The 18516-nt window shown below is 38.1% G+C and overlaps 2 protein-coding genes across 2 annotated transcripts; both read right to left on the bottom strand.

The window, feature by feature from the left end:
• Positions 1–1080: 1080 nt before the first annotated feature.
• Positions 1081–3506, bottom strand: LOC110093878 (pectinesterase 2-like). Its single transcript, XM_020818904.1, has 2 exons — positions 2702–3506; positions 1081–1769 (listed from the first exon to the last, which is right to left on the bottom strand). The coding sequence occupies exons 1-2, from the start codon at positions 3504–3506 to the stop codon at positions 1081–1083; spliced, it is 1494 nt and encodes a 497-aa protein (XP_020674563.1).
• A 6230-nt stretch (positions 3507–9736) lies between these two features.
• Positions 9737–11967, bottom strand: LOC110093854 (pectinesterase 2-like). Its single transcript, XM_020818874.2, has 2 exons — positions 10722–11967; positions 9737–10481 (listed from the first exon to the last, which is right to left on the bottom strand). Exons 1-2 carry the CDS (start codon positions 11605–11607, stop codon positions 9790–9792), a joined length of 1578 nt encoding a protein of 525 aa, XP_020674533.1. The 5' UTR covers positions 11608–11967; the 3' UTR covers positions 9737–9789.
• Positions 11968–18516: the final 6549 nt, after the last annotated feature.

Genomic DNA, 18516 nt, shown 5'->3' with positions numbered 1-18516 from the left:
ATTATGTATGCTGCATAGACATGGTCCCAACAACAAGAATTAAGAAAAATAATAATACCATGATCGGAAAAAAAAAAACTTTTTCATATTTGGAGTAGTTGTGATTGAAAATAATATTTTCCCAATAGTGTATTAAAATATGAGAAATTAATCTTACTAAAGCTACCCAACTCTCCTTGGTCTATTGGTTGAATTTTTTGGCTACCAACTACGATGTCTTCAGTTCGAGTCAAGCATATGTATTGTGTGTGTGAGTTTTGATATACTAGCAAATGCATATGATACATCTCAAGTAATTTCATTTGATCGACACGTACATTGATGTACTATTTATATTGAAAACCTTTGGAATTAATGTAACTCTAATTTCATCAAACTTATAATCAAACAGAGCGTTTTAATATGACAAACTCAATGACTTTAAAAGTTATTTGATCGGAGTCCAAATGAGCTCAAATTAAACAATTAAATTAAAGTTGAAAACTTCAAAGCATTGATTGAGGGATCAAATGATCTTCAAATTATGTATGCTTATAATCAAATCAAACGACTCTATATGATGAATCCAACAAGCCTTAGATTTGGCGGTACTTAGAACCACATGCAAAACTATATGGAAAACAAATTATGCAGATCACTAGATTATGTGGTCATTAACATACTTTAATGTTAAATGAATGATTTATGATCTAAGAATTCAATAGTAGCAATCCCCTAGAATGTTATGAAAATTAGTTTGAATTTACTAAAATGCCACTCTCAAAATACAATAAATATGCCTACATACTCTACATGAAAGAGATTTAAGACTTAAATTTGGAGAGAGAGCTTCTAGAACTAAAAAACTCCTTAGCTCTACTTGTTGTTCGACGACTGAAACTAGAAATCTAAAGAAAAAAATATTCGAACATTTAATGATTTAAGTTTCAAATGTTTGAATTAAAAAAAAAAAAATCAGGTAACATATATGCTAACATTCAAATACAAAATCTTTCCAACAAAAATCCTCTTCGCAACCCATACATTTATGACCGAAATAAATCAAAGACATAAATGTGAATCATTAGTCGCCAAACCAATTCAAAATCCCAAATCAAACGGTACTCCCGTCGGCGGTATCCACTTCCCTCCGCCGATGAAATTTCCCACCGTGAACTCACTCACCTGCGACGCGCTCCGGAACTCATGAAGCCCCTTCCAGTTCACTCTCTTCAGCAGCGTCGACCCCGGCCCCGTGTTCTTGTACTCCGCATAGTACAGCGTGTCCAGCGCAAACCGGCCGTTGAACTCCATCCACCCTGCTGGATCAATCACGCTCCCCATGTAGTTCTGCAGGTACAAAGTCCTCGAGTGGAGCTGCCATGGCCTGCCGAGATATGAATGCACTCTCCGACCCGCAGTCCGAAGGTCCGGCCCGGCCCGAATCCTGCTCGCTTGAATCACGATGCCGGTGTTCTGGAGCGGGTCGCTTCGGCCCTGCGCCGTTATGACGTTGGACTCGCCGGAAAGAGGCTTTCGGAGGATGATGCTGGATCTTTGGATGACGACGGCCGCGTTGCCGAAGATGAAGTCGATGGTGCCGTAGATGTCGCATTCGCGGTAGAATTGGCGCTGCGTGTAGACGCTGAGTGTGTCTTGGTAGCCCTCCATGCTGCATCTGTAGAATACGGACCGGTCCGACCCGGACAATAGCGCCACCGCCTGAGAGCCCGGGCCAAACGTGTTACGGAACGTAAGCCGGCGTGCTATGAAACCGTCGCCGAAGACGCCTGTAATGAAATCAATCAAGGCTTCGTAAATTAGTAGACCCGAGATTGAAAAATATGCAAGGAACTTCTAACCCCGTAGCTGTCAAAAAAATTTCTTGAACAGCCTGAGATCAATTTTTTCTGCAAGGGCATTTCCAACCAAAAAGCTCATTTTTCACTCAAAAATATAATTTTTCATCAAAATAGTAACTTTTCTTCAACCAAATTTCATTTTCTACAATTTTCTTTTCTAACAAAAAAAAAAAAAAAATCCTGGAGGAGCCAATACCACTCTTCAAGATTATTAGATTGTTATAACTAGTTATTTTATTTTTTTGTAATCTGAACTTGTTATGTATTTTAATTTTTGTTTTCTGTTTTGTAGAGATATTATATTACTCCATATCTTTTAAATATGTATGATAATTTTATCTTAATTTTTATATTAACATTGTTTCTTAAGTAAATTAATTACATAAAAAATTATTTTTATTTCTAAAAAATAAGATGTTTCTAAATTATTATTTCTTAATTATTAATAATAAAATTCTACACTTAAATATTTAAAACTAAAAACCAACTTTTCAAATTAAAAATAATAAATATGTTTAACGCGTGAACATTGCAACGCCAATATTGACATATTGGAGTGCATTATTCACCTGCAATCAAATAGCGTAAGTTTTGCAGTTCTATTGGAGCTCAATAGTGATGCGCGTCATTCATTTGTTTCAAGTTGGTCTGGAGAAGGCCTAAATGATCTATTTTGAACATTTTTCTTGAGCTTTTTTAAAGGAAAAAAAAAGTTTGTGTTATATTTTATAGCATTAAATAATAAACATATAAAAATAAAAAGATTATATAAACCGCAAAGATTAAATTCTTTAATACAATAGAGCAGAAATCATTAATTAATTTGCATGCGTTTAATTTCTAATAATAAAATTGCTTACTGAACGTTGCCGAGCTGAAAGTAGTGTAACCTCCGGCAACGCTACGGCTTCCGGTGATGACTGTTTTCCCGATGCCATCACCAATGAGGGTGAGATCGTACAAAGCACTCTTCACAGTGATGATCTCGTCGTACACACCAGCTTTAACGTATATCATGATTCGCCTTCTGAACCCTTTCAGCCGGCGGCGAGTGGCAGCATCGACGGCGGCTTTGATGCTGCCATATCCGCCCGATCCATCCCGCGCCACCACCATATCCGCCCGCTTGGGTACTGTGAGCTGCTCAAGAAAATTCTTCTTAATGGATACCCTAAAGGCATTGTAGGAGGAATTATTTACGGCGAGGCAGTTGCTGATGAGCTCGGAGACGTTGTAACGCAAGACGGGCTGGATGATCTTCGACGAGGCTTTGAGATCCGCAAATCCTCTGCGGCAGGTCTGGGTGTTGGTAAGCGCGGCACTGAGCCAGGTTTGTCCGTCGACGGCGCTGACGGATCCGCGGAGGGTGCGGTTTAGCTGCACGACGGTGTTGCCGTATAGTTTCCAGCAGTCGAGCCATCCGGCGCGCTCGGGCGCGTCGCGGCATGACGGGCCCAGAAGCGCGAGGTGGCTCTGGGCGCGGGTGGCTCGGGCGAGGGTGGCTTGGAGTAGGAGGTCGTAGAACTCATGGTGGTCTTTTGGGGGGTGGGGGAGGTGGTAGTTGCAGGGGGCCGGAAAGGGGGTTTTGGCGCACCACCGGGCTATGTCGGCGTCGGCGAGAGTGAGGAGAGCGAGGACGGCGGAGAAGAGCAAAAAAAGGCGCATTTTTTGCGGTGGCGAGGAAGTGAGGAAATCGATGGAGTCTTCGGGGTTTTCGTAAGAGTTCGGAGAGTGGCAAAATTAAATAAAAGATCGATGCGTTAAGGGAAAGGAACATTCGTTTCCTTGCAAGTTATTCATCACGTTGGAGATCCCGATTCCCGGTCGATCCGCTTGGTGTCGCTGATATGATTAAAATGAATATTGTTGGGAATTGTTTGCTTTTTTGTTATGATTTTTTTTAATTTCTTAAATTGAAAGATTCATTAGATATTCGATGGATATTTGTGAAGAGTAAATAAGGGGGATTGTTTACCTCTGGGATTTGGCATTCATTGCTAATTATTGTGTGCTGAAGATAGTATATCTTGCGTGACAGATTGATAAAAGCCTCTGTAAAATATGGATTATAATTGTTTCCTAATTTACTTAAAGTCATTATTTATGACTTTCGATCATATGATTGTTTTACTTTTTTTTTTACAACAATAGCTAGATTATTTTATTTCTCCTTTTTAAACTTGTTGCCCAATGAAATATTCGCGGCAGTAGAGAGATATTGAGTTTAATGTTTTAATTTTGTACAGAGATCTAGCACACATACATATAAAATAAATTGGTGCAATATTTATAAAAGACATCAGAGTGTTTTACCTGGAAACCTCTGAAAAGGGGAAAATCATAGGACATTGCCGGGGGGACTATTGTCAATCAACGTCGGTGGTCAAAGGGACCGTATTTGAGCTATAATGGTCGAACTGGCATGTCGATGGCAGTCGGGCGGAGGTCTAGCTAATAGCGGCTTGTTGGGTGGTTGTCCGATGATGGTCAGGCAGAAGTCCAGCGGAGATCGACGGATGGGTGGTGGTCCAACGGCTGTCAGCAGACGGGCAGTGGTCCAATGATGGTCAACGGCGGGGCGATGATCTGGCGGTGGTCAATGGAAGTTCACTGACACTAGTGCTTGGGTAGAACTCTAGCATTCTTAAAGCATGAGAGCTCTCTCTAATCTCCAATCAAAGACCCTCTTGATGTGAAAAATGTTGGTCTATTTATAGATATTTGAGAGTGACATATCTCTTAAATATGAAGATCTGAGACAAATTTGGACGGTTTCATTGGACGACCAATATTTATCCCCTCAATTATAGAGCGTTCATCAAGCATTTAAGTATTGTAACTATGTCAAAGTTAAGTAATCATGGGCTCATTGGATTTGACTCATCTAGCCGCTTGCTTTGACTAATAGCATGATATACTTGGATATCATTTGGCCATCCAATTTATGCTTTGAACCATCAAAATGTGATTGTACCTTGATTTGGAATTAATTGGGCTCGGATCGGACTGGTTTTGGTATTGTTTGATTCATCTCGCTTAGTCCCTCAATTTGACGATAAGCTTGTTGAAATTGGAGTTCATATGATCCTGAATTTAATTTCGAAAGTTTTCGATTTTGATATGTCTTGAGATTCGTGCTTGATTAAGTCAATTTATGGTGATGTATCAAAACTTTAAATTTATGTCTATTTTATTTAAGAATTTAAAAATACCAAAGTCCAGTTCAATAATCTTTTTTTTTTTGTATGCACAAGAGATAATATAATGACAGATTATTGTAACTAGAAAGAAGTAGTTAAGGCTACGACGTTAGTATAATATATATATATTTATTTTTTTTTTAAAATAAAATTTAATACTTTTTTAGTATAAATTTTTAATTTAAAATTTACTTTATAAAATAATATTGTTGAGGGCTAGAATATACACGGTGATACAGTTAGAAAATTTTGATCTCAGCATTGTACGGATATCCAGCGCATACATAGAAGATGAAAGAATACCATAATTTTTACGTGGAAAACCCTGTAAAAGAAAAAACCACGGGGTCACACCCAGTTAAAATAATTCTACTAGTGTTTGCTTAGGTTAGAAGAGGCTGACTCGTCCCTAAAATTAAGGTCGATCAGATTACAGTAATCAAATCTCGGGTTGAAATTCAGTTACAAACGGATATCAGAATTCTAACGTTAGTTGAAGATCCAACAGAAAACTGGCGTCATTCGGCTGTCGGACAGAGCTCTGGTGTCACTTGGAGGTCGGGCGGAACTCCAGCATCACTTGGAGGTTGGGTAAAACTCCGGGGCCACTTGGAGTTCGGGTGGAACTCCGCGGTAGTCGAGGAGGAGTCTCTTCATTCTCTTATTCCTTCTCTTCTTGCTTCTTTGCTTAATTACGACGTCGATCAGGTGTTGGGTGAAAGTCCGACCGTGGTCGAGGTGTTTCTTTCTTTTCTTCATTCACTTCTCTTATTTTTTTGTCTTGTTTGGGGCCCCCATTTTCAAGAGAAATGAGGGGTTTATTTATATAGTTTTACGAGTGTGACATTACTATTAAATAGGAGGAAGATTAGAGGTGAATTAAGTGGTTTGAATGAATGAGCTAGTGATGTTGAATCTCTTGATTGTGGACCGTTTATCAGTCATTTGAAGGCTCTAAAGATATCATAATTCGAAGATCTTTGGCTCGTTGGATTCGTTTCGTCGAGCCACTCGATTCAACTATAAGCACGCCATATTTAGAAACTATTTGGTAATCCAAATTATGGATTGAGCCTTCCAAATTAATGTGCTTCGGGTCTTTGATTTGGACTAATTTGGGCTCAGATTGAGTCGACTTTGGTGTCGTTGAGTTCATATTTCCAAGACATTCAGTTCGACTGTAAGTTTGCTGAAGTCGGAGTTCATATGATCATGAATTTAATTTTTGAAGCTTCCAACTTGATTTTTGCCTCAAGATTCGTGCCCGGTCAAGATGATTTTTTGATGATATATCAAGTAAAAAAAATGTCTCAAAGAGAACCTAAATATGAAGCTTTTGAATGAAGAGGGTTTGAAACTTTTCTAAACATAATGTAGCAAAAAATCAGCTTAAGTAATTACAAGTTGATAAATGCCCGTTACGATTTATAAATGATTAGTACATAAATGCTTGATAAGCACGTTATAGAAAATAAATAATTTCAAACAAACAATGACTATATAAATACTACGTTCATGTTAGAGTTACATGAACAATTAGTTAATTACAAGCATTTACAGTGAATATAATTTAATTTTTTATATCTTTTAAAATTATAATTTCTGAAATAAAAATATGATATAGATTTGATTTGAACCAAAAAAAATTTACAATAAATTTTATGATTTTTTAAATAAGTTTATTCAAATAAAGAAAATTTTAAAAAGCTGTAAAAGGATCTGTCTTATTCAGATAAATTATTTCTTTATTAATTTTACATAAAATTTAAAGATCTAATAATGAAGGAGAGCTTTTTTAGGGTTCATGTTAGATGTTTTTAGGGAACTGTTTTTTTAGTATAAAATTTTTTAATTTAAGAAATTTTTTTACTAAAATGTTATTTTAGAAAGCAATAAAAAAATTGTCCAAAATGAAATCTTAGGCTTTGTTTGGAACAACTTTAGCCGTAGTTTTTTCCACTTTTAAGAGATTTTATATAAAAACTTGCTTTGCAAACAACTTTACAAACAGTAAAAAGTTATCACAAATCAAACCTTAGCCTTCATTTGGGACGGCTTTTTAATTGATTTATACAGCAGCCTTTTAATACAAAATATTTTAAACTAAAAGATTTTGTATTAAAAAGCTATTTTAGAAAGCAATAAGAAAGCAGCCCTGTTGTGTCCAGAAATATTCGCGACAGTAGAGAAGAATAAAGTTTAGCGTCTTAGCATTTACGAAGATCCAGCACGCAAGCAGAAAGAGAGAGATCAAGACACTCGATCTTTTTTTACGTGGAAAACCCGAAGAGGGAAAAACCACGGGGCCTCGCCCAGGTGAAAATATTTCACTAAACTTGAGTGAATTACAAGGGTTGACCCATCTCTCAATTTAGAGCTGGTCAGATTACAGTAATTTGAAGAGCTAGTCAAAGGACCGATGACGGTCACACGAAAATCCGACGGCTTTAGTGCAGAAGTTTGGCTGACAAGGAACGATCTGATGAAGGTCTGACGGTGAACGGCGGTCGGGCGGTGGTCTGGCGATGGCCAGGCTGAAGTCCAACGGCGGTCGGCGGCCGGGCGGTGGTTCGGCCCCCGAGCGATAGTCCGACGAAGGTCGGGCAGAAGTCCGGTGGCAGTCGGTCGGTGGTCTGGCGATGGTCGGTGGCCAGGCAGTCGTCCGACGAAGGTCGAGCTAAAGTACAACTACGGTCGGCGGCGGGCAGTGGTCCGACGGCGATCGGCAGCCGAGCAGTGGTCCGATGAAGGTCGGGCTGAAGTCTAGCAGTGGTAGGCGGCCAGGCTGAAGTTGGGCGGCAGTCGGCGACCGGGCGGTGGTCCGACGAAGGTCGCGTTGAAGTCCGGCGGCTATCGGCGGCCGGGAGGTGGTCCAGCGGTGGTCGGCAGCCGGGCAATGGTCCGATGTAGGTCGGGCTAAAGTATGACTGCAGTCGGCGGCCAGGCGGTGGTCCGACGAAGGCTGTCGCTTTAACCCTTCCAAATGTGGTCCGGACCCTCGATTCGGATCCATTTGGGCTTGGGTTGGACCAATTTTGGTGCTATTTGGTTCGTCGCTTTGAGATGTTCAATTTGACTCTAAGTTTGCTGAAATTGGAATTCAGATGATCCCAAATTTAATTTTGAAAGTTTTCAACTTGAATATGCCTCGAGATTCGTGCTTGATCAAGGCAATTTTTGATGACGTGTCAAGCCCCAAACGAAACCTAAGGCTCCCCTTCTTTTTAGATGCTTTTAAAAAAGTTTGTATTAAAAATAATGTAGAAAATATATAGAAAAAAAGTCCCAAATAAAGTTTTAGGCTTCATTTGTGATAATTTTTTTTACTGTTTTAAAAAAATAGTTAGAAAATTATATCAAATGAAATCCAAGTTGAGAGAGATTATTATGTCTGGAGTTCGGAATCAGAGAACCGTTTATGACAGTGAACATTAAAAACACAATAAAAAAGTGATGAACAATAACTATATTTTTAATATTCATAATCACACTTAAATGCCTTACCATACGATCTTCAGCACGTCATCTAATCACCGTAATTAAGACTGTAAGACATCACATTCTTCACTACGCAAAATAAATCATTTAGTTAAATACCATTATTTTTAGGAAGAACTACGCTGAATAAATGAGATATCCTGATTAAAATTTTAATTCGAGGACTATTTAATCTGAAATATTAAGAGTATGATGTTTTTTGAAGTAAATAAAATGTAAAATAAAAGTTTGGGTAACTTAAAATCATATAAATTGGATGATGGGTAGGCTTCGTTTGGGATAGCTTTTTCATTGTTTTGTAAAACAGTTTTTTAGTACAACAAAATTCCTAAATTAAAATTTTATTACTGAAAAGATGCTCTAAAAATTATCAAAAAAGTTTGAGACGACTTTTTTTTTTTATTACTGCTTAAAATAGCTTTCTAGAAAAAATTTAAAAGTTTTGTACTAAAAAGTTGCTTTAAGAATAAATAAAAAAGCCGTCCCAAAGCTTCGTTTAAGACTGCTTTTTTATTGCTTCTTAAAACAACTTATTAGTACAAAAGTTTAATTTTTTATATTACGAATCCACTTTAAGAATTAGTAAAAAAATCATCCCAAACGCAAGCCTAAATCTCAAGTTATAATTGCATACAATTCTCATCTGCCACTGCCATTACCTCCTATAGCCACCATTGTCGATCACCATCATTTGATGACCACTCATTATCATCAACACTCATTATTAAATATTGCATAAATATATTCCATAACTTTCAAAGTAATTAAATTTATAATGAGATTGATATTTAATATATGAATACTTTGATGCTAATTTTTATGCAAAACTCATCTTGATATTTTAAGTATTTTTTTTTCATTTAAGTTTCACCAAATAAGTCATATTTGATTAAATGACACGTATGCAGTTCACCTTAATATGTTGGTTAAGAGTTTTCACTATCAACCAAGATATCTTAATTTTGAGACTTATATAAATGTATATATCAATTTGTCTTAATTGACTAAAATATAAAATAAAAAAAAAACTAAATGACAAACATAATAGTTATTAATATGCATATATCTATTTAGATAAATCATAAATATCAAAACCATTCATTTATTAAAATAACAGCAAATTTTTAGCATAAAACTTAATAAATTTTTATATGCTATATTCATCTAAAAATAAATATAACGCTAGATATGATCGAAGCTTCGGTGATCAGAAAAACCTGACCCAAAAATTTTACAAATATTTCCCCGGCTTAAAGCCCGGAAGCAAATGGCACTCCCGTCGCCGGCAACCAAGTGCCGCCGTCGATGAAATTTCCGACCGTGAACTGCCTCACTTGAGACGGCTTGCGAATGATATGAAACCCCTTCCATTTCACACGCAGCCTTAAAACTCTGGCTCCGGGCCCAGTGTTCTGGAACTCGGCATAATATAACGTATCGAGGGCAAAGTTTCCGTTGAACGGCAACCATCCGGCAGGATCAATTATGCTGTCCATGAAATTCTCTAGATAGACCGTGCGCGAGTAGAGCTGCCACGGGCGGCCGAGGTACGACTTCACCGTCCGATGAACGGGTTTGAAGTCCGCCGCGGCTTGAATGGTGGAGGACTGGATCACGATACCTGTGTTCTGGTTCTGGTCGGTGCGGCCTTGGGCTGTGATCACGTTGGCTTCTCCCTTTTGCGGAGTTCGGGCAAAGATAATGCTGTTTTGGATGACGACCGCCGCGTTGCCGAAGATGAAGTCGATTGTGCCGTAGATGTCGCATTCGCGGTAGAATTGGCGCTGTGTGTAGACGCAGAGTGTGTCTTGGTATCCTTCGATGCTGCATCTGTAGAAAACCGACTGGTCGGAACCGGAAAGCAGGGCGACGGCCTGCGAGCCCGCCCCGTAGGTGTTGCGGATTGTGATGTCCGTCCCCACGAACCCGTCGCCAAATACACCTATTTCACAACAGGAAATCAAATATCCTCAATCAAGTCTTACTGATCAGAATTCATCAGAGAGTATTATAGGAAAATAGGTGTTTTTATTGATTATCATCCAAATTTGATTCATAAAATCCCCAGCTTTATTGTTCTTCCGTTAGTCAGCAATAGAATAACAACGCGTGGCCTGAACAGAAGAAGGCAGAAGATGGGACGGTTGGAGGATGCTAAAAGTTTAATTTTTTAAGTTCTTACTGACGGTTGGAGAGCTAAAGGTGGTGTAGCCAAGCGAAACGCTTCGTCTACCGGTGATGATAGTCTTCCCTTTGCCATCTCCAGCAATTGTCAAATCATGAAGACTGCTCAGTATTTGTAGATTCTCAGCATAAACCCCAGCCTTAACACGTATCACTATCCTCCCACTGCTACGGCTCCGCCTCAGAGCCGCCGCCGCATCAAGTGCTTCTTTAATGGTCCTAAAATTACCCGACCCATCCTGCGCCACTACGAAATCCGTCCGACCAGACGCCTGCATCAGCCTCCGCCGGCCAGCCCACACCCAGCTTGGCCCTGCCACAGTGGCATTTAAGCTCGCGTTGTTGATGGCGAGGCAGTTACTGATGAGATCAGAAACATTGTAGCGCAAGACGGGTTGCATAAATGACGAGTTGGCTTTCAGCTCGGTGAAGCCCTTGTTGCATGTGTAGAGGTTGGTGAGCGCAGCGCTCAGCCATGTCTGTGCGTCCATGGCGGTGCAGGTGTCGCCGGCGGGAGACAGGGTGCGGTTAAGCTGTAGTACCGTATTGCCAAACAGTTTCCAGCAATCCAGCCATGCGGTCTTCTCGGCCTCGCCATTGCAGCGCGCGCCTAGTTGCTTCATGCGGCCTTGCGCGTGGATGGAGAGATCGAGCGCTACTTTGACGGATATTTTGTAGAAATCGGAGCGGTTGATGACGTGGGGAGGAGCGCTGGGGTGGGAAAGGTAGTAGCGGCATGGCTCTGGGTGAGGCATTGTACGGCACCACCATTCGATGTCGCCGGAGGACTTGGAGGGGAAGGATTGGGCGGTGCTGAAATGGAGGAGGAGGAAGAAGAAGAAGAAGAGGATTGCTGGTGGTATGATTATCTTGGTGGTATCCATGAATGCGAGCTCGACGAGTGGGTGTTCTGAGTTCGCGTGGCTTATAATGGAAGAGATAGGTTGCTTGGAATTGAATTCAGGTCTGTGGGGTTGAAATATTGGGCAAGACAGCTTATTGTTCGGGTCAACTCGAGTTTCAGAGCAGGGGAAATCCCGAAGTCAAGCTGTGCGGGTTTCGAGTGATTAACCGGATCTGAATCGGATGAGCGAGGTCAATACTGTGGGTGGAAGCTATTTTCTAGATCTGGATCGAATCCAGTTTACATGATTCAACACAGATTTCTCAAAAATAATAATAATAAAGAACATGCAATTCATGCTGCTTGGAGCTCTTGAAAGATAATATGTACGGAAAATGGATCAATATCTAACAACATCAACTCTTAATCCTCACTATATGGGGTCGGCTACATGAATCTTTATTCTTCATGGTGTCCTGTTAAGGACCTATTATTCTATGCTGACACCGGGCGGTTCTTCAATCCGGTTACGTGCTCGGTATCGAGAGTGGTACATTTTTAGGGTGACGTGACTCATTTTTATTGGTCTCTAGACTTCGGTCACCATCCGGACTCCGCACAGATAATAAATCCATGTTAAGAGTCAAATTTTCATTGAAAATTTATAAAGAAATGTCATTTCTAATATTTTCCAACCAAAGTCTTTTTAGATCTATCTTTATATTTCTTAACATAAATCAAATTTAATATATGACCAAGTCATCTAAGGTGGCTCTCTCTAATATTATCTTCCACTTGAGCTCCTCCAACATTTTCATATATATGCTCATTTTGTATTATATATCTAAGAGTAAAGTCACTCATCCATCTGAGCATCTGACCTCTAACATTTAACTTAATATTATGCCTCTCTTTTAATAGCCAACTTTTTGCACCATAAAGCATTGCAAGTTTCACCATCATCCTATAGAAATTTCCTTTAAGTTTGAGGAAGACTTTTCTATCACACATCAAGCCCGATGCATTCCTCCACTTTAACCATCGAACTTCAATTCTACTAATAATTTTCTCATCTATTTCACCATAACTCTGAACAATAAACCAATACATCTAAAATATGTATTTTTATTAATGACTTGATCGCCCAAAGTCACAATCTCCGAACTAGATTTGTTACTACTAAAATTACACTCAATATATTCGGTTTTAAATCTACTCAACCGAAAACTTTTTGACTCTAATGTTGACATCCATAATTCAAGTTTGTCTTCAACTCACTCTCTAGTCTTATCAATAAGAAGAATATCATCAGCAAAAAATATACACCATGATACAACCTCTTGCAATTTTTTTAGTGAGAGCATCCATAAGAACCATAACTAAAACAAAAAATATATGGGCTTAAGGTTGATCCTTGATATAATCCAATAAAAATAGAAAAATATTTGGTCAAACCTCATTGTGTTTGAACACAAGTAACAACTCCTGCATATTTACACATTAAAATAAATTATTAAAATATTAGATTTTTATCTAATGAATATATGCTAACTATTTTGAGCTATAAATAATATTGAAATTCATTTAAAGCCATGACAAAACTATATATATTGTCTTATATTTATGATTATATGATAATTATTTTGATTATTCATATCATTCGCTTGATCGAAATGTATATTAATAGCTACTAACATAATTCTACACATATGTTCTCTTAATTTGAAGAGAGTGTAGCATACTTTTTCTAAATAAATATACAACTTATTACCTTTACTTATTTTCATGTATCTATTTTTTTTTATCTCCATACGTCCATTTATTTATTGTCTGCTCTAACTTAGGATCCATTTGAGATGACTACAATATTTTGTAACAATTGTTATAAATTTTTTGGGGAGATAGTAATTTTTCTGAAAGCTGTTGTATAAATAATCCTTTATATATATTAAATTATGAAAAATAATAATAAAATAAAAATTATGATTATAATAAAAAAAATAAGAAAATTCTCATAAATAAAACCTTAATTTATTTGCTTATTTTAACAGCTCAAAGCATTCAAAATTTGTTCATAGACATCATATTTACTTATGCTTAAAGTCTAATATAAAAAGGTGGGGCAAAGCCCGTATATTAAATTAAAAAGATTAAAAGAAAGATAAAATTCACCTCAAAAATCTTTATATTTACTTTTTAGATAAATATAATTTTGATTAATCAATTAAAAGTTTTATTATATATATATATATATCTAAAATAAATCTATGAAAAAAAAAAATGTTAAGATATCCTAATTATATCAAGACTGATAAGTCGTTAAAAAATTATCTTGATCGGGCACGATTCTCAATGCAAAATCAAGTTGGAAACATCCAAGATTAAAATTGGGACCATCCGAACTCCGATTTCAGCAAACTTACAGTCAAACTGAACATCTCAGAAATAGAAACCCAACGACAACAAAATCAACTCAATCCGAGTCCAAATGGATCCAAAATCAAGGGTCTGAGGCGCTATTGGAGGGGTTCGAACCACAATTTGGATTACCAAACAGCTTCCAAACATGACATGCTTATAATAGAATCGAGCGGCTCGACGAGATGAATCTAACAAGCCCAATATCATTGAATTTTGACATCATTAAGATATTCAAATGTCCATCAAATCGTCTATAATCAAGGGATTCAACATCGGTCGTCCATTTAAGCCACTCCGCATATGCCCTTGATATCCCACCTATTTAATTATGGGCCATGCCTCTCTAGGAATCTAGAAATAGACTCTCCTCCCTCTTAGAAAAGGGGGGCTTCAAGCAAGAGAGCAAGAGAGAGACCGAAGATCGCTCTTGCCTCCTCGTTCTTTCACGACCACAGCCCGGACTTCTACCGGACCACCACCTGAGGTCTGGACTTATGCCGGACCACCATATGAGGTCCGGAATTCTACCAAACCACCACCTAAGACCCAGACTTCTCCCCGACCACCACCTAATGACCGAAGTTCTGTCGGACCCCCACCTAACGCCCGAAGTTCTGTCAGACCACCAACTGATCAGGTCTGGACTTCTGCCGATCCACCACTTGAGTCCCAGACTTCTACCGAACCACCATCTGACGCCTGGACCTCCACCGGACCTCCACTTGAGGACCTTTGCTCCACCAGGCCACCACATGAGGCCGAAACTTCTGTCAGACCACCACCTGACGCTCGAACTTTCACCGGACCACCACTTGAGGCCCTGTGCTCCACCAGGCCACCACCTGAAGCCTAAACTTCTGCCGGACCAGCACCCGATGCCTGAACTTCCGCCATACCACCACTTAAGGACATGTGCTCCACCAGGCCACCACCTGAGTCTCGGACTTCTGTCAGACCATCACGTGAGACCCAGACTTCTGCCAGACCACCACCTGAGGCCTGGACTTCTCCCAGACTTCTACAGGAACCATGAACTAAGGCTCAGAGTTCTGTCGGGCCACCACTTGATGCCCAGAGTTCTACTAGAGTACCGCCCTACTACAATGATCTTTCTGATCTCGATCTCCTGCATACTACAGTCTTTTCGGCCTCTATCCTATCAATTATGGTCCTACCAACCAAATAAATATGTATATGTTGATTATTATAACTCCCACCATGGAATACGATCTATATGATGTACATTTGTGACATCAAGCCAAAACCTTCTCTCTAAGAATGACCTCATTTATAATCAACTGCAAATACTAGTGGATTTATTCAAACTGGGCAATGCCCTGTGGGTTTTCCCCCTTTTTAGGGGTTTCCGCGTAAAAACTTTAGAGTCTCTTATGAACACTACACCCTCTCTCTTATCTGCTTGTGTGCTAGATCTTCGTACAACGCTAAGGCGCTAAAATTTATATTTCTCAACCGCCGCGAATACTCTAGGACGCAACAAAGACGAGCTTTGAAATTAGTAGATTAATTTCAAGATTAATATAATATAAATTCTTCATATATTAAAAAGCATCTAATAATTATTAAGTATGGGTTCTCTTTTCAGAATTGGTATGGTAAAATTTTAAATTGTTTAAATTTGATTAATATAAAATTTAAAACTATAGTTTTAAAAGAAAAAAAATAATATACAATTAATAAACTAAAATTTATATTATGCTCATCTCAAATAATTATACAATTTAATTTGATCATCTTTAAGCAGAGTTTTTTTTTTTTTTGAACTTTTAAGTCAATTAAAACAAATTCATAAAGTTCACATATATATTTCAATCTCAAGACATTTTAATTGATAGTCAATACTTTCAATTACACTATAAAAAAATAGGCCTATCGCACCAGAAAATTAGATCATTAGTGGTGGTTTTACCCGTCACAAATTTTCTTGCAGCGGTTATTAAAATTGATATACGCCCGCTGTGATTGTAATGCGCTGTAACGATATTTCGTGGATATTTAATAATCTCTGAGGAAGACATAAGGAGTGCTAGTTATAGCAACGATTTTAACTTCACAATCTCATAGAATTACTGCTATTAAAATCACTACTGTAACCTAAAAAAAATGATTCACAGAATTGTTGGCCAACATTTCAAGATGAGTAATTATTTGAATAAGGGTACGTATAATCTGGCGTAAATTTTATTAGCCGATCATTTTTTTGATATATGGATACTTATTTTGGACAAAGGTTGGAGATGCACGTCATGGCTTAATTATGGTGTTAGTGTGAAAGATTACATGCTCGAAGTTCAACATGCAACATTGTAGTGGCGCTGGGTGATGACGCTGCACTGCTACGCACTAAAATATAATTTTATACATACTAAGCCATTTTCTCTCCACTCACTCGCCCTCTCACTCCCTAGTGTCGGGCTTGCCATGGAAGGAAGAAGAGAAGGAAGGAGGGGAGGAGAGAGGAAATGGGAAGTTTATGTCTTGGTCGTCGATCCATTTTGCACTTTTTGTGAAAAATTGCTCAGATTATAGTACGTGATATTTATCCTATTATTATTTTCAAAAACTTTGATTTCGAACGTTCTATTACTTCCAAATTGATTTTATTCTGTTTTCTTCGAATTTAGTTAACTTTGACCATATAACTTTTGATACGTCATCATGAAATTATCTTGATCGGGCACGAATCTAGGGGCCAAAATCAAGCCAGAAACTTCAAAAATTAAATCCGGGAGCACTTGAACTCCGATTTCAGCGAGCTTACAGTCGAACTGAGAGTCTCAAAAATACAAACCCAACGACACCAAATTCAACTCAATCCGAGCCCAAATGAGCCCAAATCAAGCACCCGAAATGCTATTGGAAAGTTCGTATCGCAATTTGAGTTACCAAACGGTCTCTGAAATTGACGAGCTTATAATCAAATAATCTTTGAAATTGACGAGCTTATAATCAAATCAAGCGACTCGACTAGACGAATCCAACGAGCCCAAGATCTCCGAATTCCGACATCACTAAGACCTTCAAATGTCTGACGAATGGTGCACGATCAAGGGATTCAATATCGGTCGTCCATTCAAACCACTCCCGATTCGCCCATGATCTCTCACCTATTTACGAGTTATGCCACTCCAGAAAATCTATAAATAGACCCCTCATTTCTCATGAAAGGGGAGGGAAGCAATAAGAAGAAGAGAAGAAGAAGAGAAGGGGAAGGAGATTCTGGTCCTCCTCGACCACCGTCAGAGTTCTTCTCGCCGCCCGAATATGTCGGGATTCTGTCGGATATTCAGGAGAAAGCCATAATTCTGCATAACTTTGTAACTTAATATCAATCCAGAAGAAATTCATTATAAATCTGATCGTCCTAACTTGTGGGACGAATCAGCTTCTTGTAACTCAAGCAACATTAGTGCAACTTTTCAACTGGGCGTGGCCCCATGATTTTTCCCCTTTTTGGGTTTTTCACGTAAAAATCCTGGTGTTCATTTTCCTCTTCTGTTTGTGTGCTGAATATTCGTACAACGCTCGGAATGAAATTTACTAACTCTATCGCCGGGTATATTCTAGCCAGCAACAACTTTTAATATGTTATAACACTAATTATTTTGGACATTTTGATTGATTGATTTCATAATTGCACCGATAAAAAATTAAAATTGTTGTATTTTGTACGATTTATAAAGAATTAAACTTTTGATATTTTAATATAGACATACTAGCAATACAAACATTGTGAGCGAAAATGAGTATGTTACCGAGTAATAACTAGTTGCTACTAGTGTTATAATATTGTGATAATAATACATGCGAGAACAAGTAAATGTTGATTTTACTAACGTTGTTTAGAGAGTGAATATAACAACTCGAAAATGAAAAGTATTTTGAAATATGAAAATTTAAATTTCTTTATGAACTGGAGCGCTTCGCGTTACGCTTGTGAGCGCTGCGGCCTTAATTAATTAAGAACATAGCGCTGCAACAATTATGGTCCTACCAACCAAATAAATATGTATATGTTGATTATTATAACTCCCACCATGGAATACGATCTATATGATGTACATTTGTGACATCAAGCCAAAACCTTCTCTCTAAGAATGACCTCATTTATAATCAACTGCAAATACTAGTGGATTTATTCAAACTGGGCAATGCCCTGTGGGTTTTCCCCCTTTTTAGGGGTTTCCGCGTAAAAACTTTAGAGTCTCTTATGAACACTACACCCTCTCTCTTATCTGCTTGTGTGCTAGATCTTCGTACAACGCTAAGGCGCTAAAATTTATATTTCTCAACCGCCGCGAATACTCTAGGACGCAACAAAGACGAGCTTTGAAATTATTAGATTAATTTCAAGATTAATATAATATAAATTATCTATATATTAAAAAGCATCTAATAATTATTAAGTATGGGTTCTCTTTTCAGAGTTGGTATGGTATATATATTTCAATCTCAAGACATTTTAATTGATAGTCAATACTTTCAATTACACTACCAAAAAATAGGC

The sequence above is a fragment of the Dendrobium catenatum genome, unplaced genomic scaffold (genome assembly GCF_001605985.2).
Source record: "Dendrobium catenatum unplaced genomic scaffold, ASM160598v2 fragScaff_scaffold_621, whole genome shotgun sequence".
Taxonomy (NCBI): Eukaryota; Viridiplantae; Streptophyta; class Magnoliopsida; order Asparagales; family Orchidaceae; genus Dendrobium; species Dendrobium catenatum.
The sequence above is the reverse complement of the archived record's forward strand: the minus strand, read 5'-3'. Positions and strand labels throughout refer to the sequence as shown.

Coding starts and splice junctions, on each gene's coding strand:
- LOC110093878 (XM_020818904.1), bottom strand. CDS start 3,506: ATGCGCCTTTTTTTGCTCTTCTCCGCCGTCCTCGCTCTCCTCACTCTC. Junction 1,770..2,701: donor TTTCAGCTCGGCAACGTTCA/GTAAGCAATTTT, acceptor ATTTCATTACAG/GCGTCTTCGGCGACGGTTTC.
- LOC110093854 (XM_020818874.2), bottom strand. CDS start 11,607: ATGGATACCACCAAGATAATCATACCACCAGCAATCCTCTTCTTCTTC. Junction 10,482..10,721: donor CTTTAGCTCTCCAACCGTCA/GTAAGAACTTAA, acceptor GTTGTGAAATAG/GTGTATTTGGCGACGGGTTC.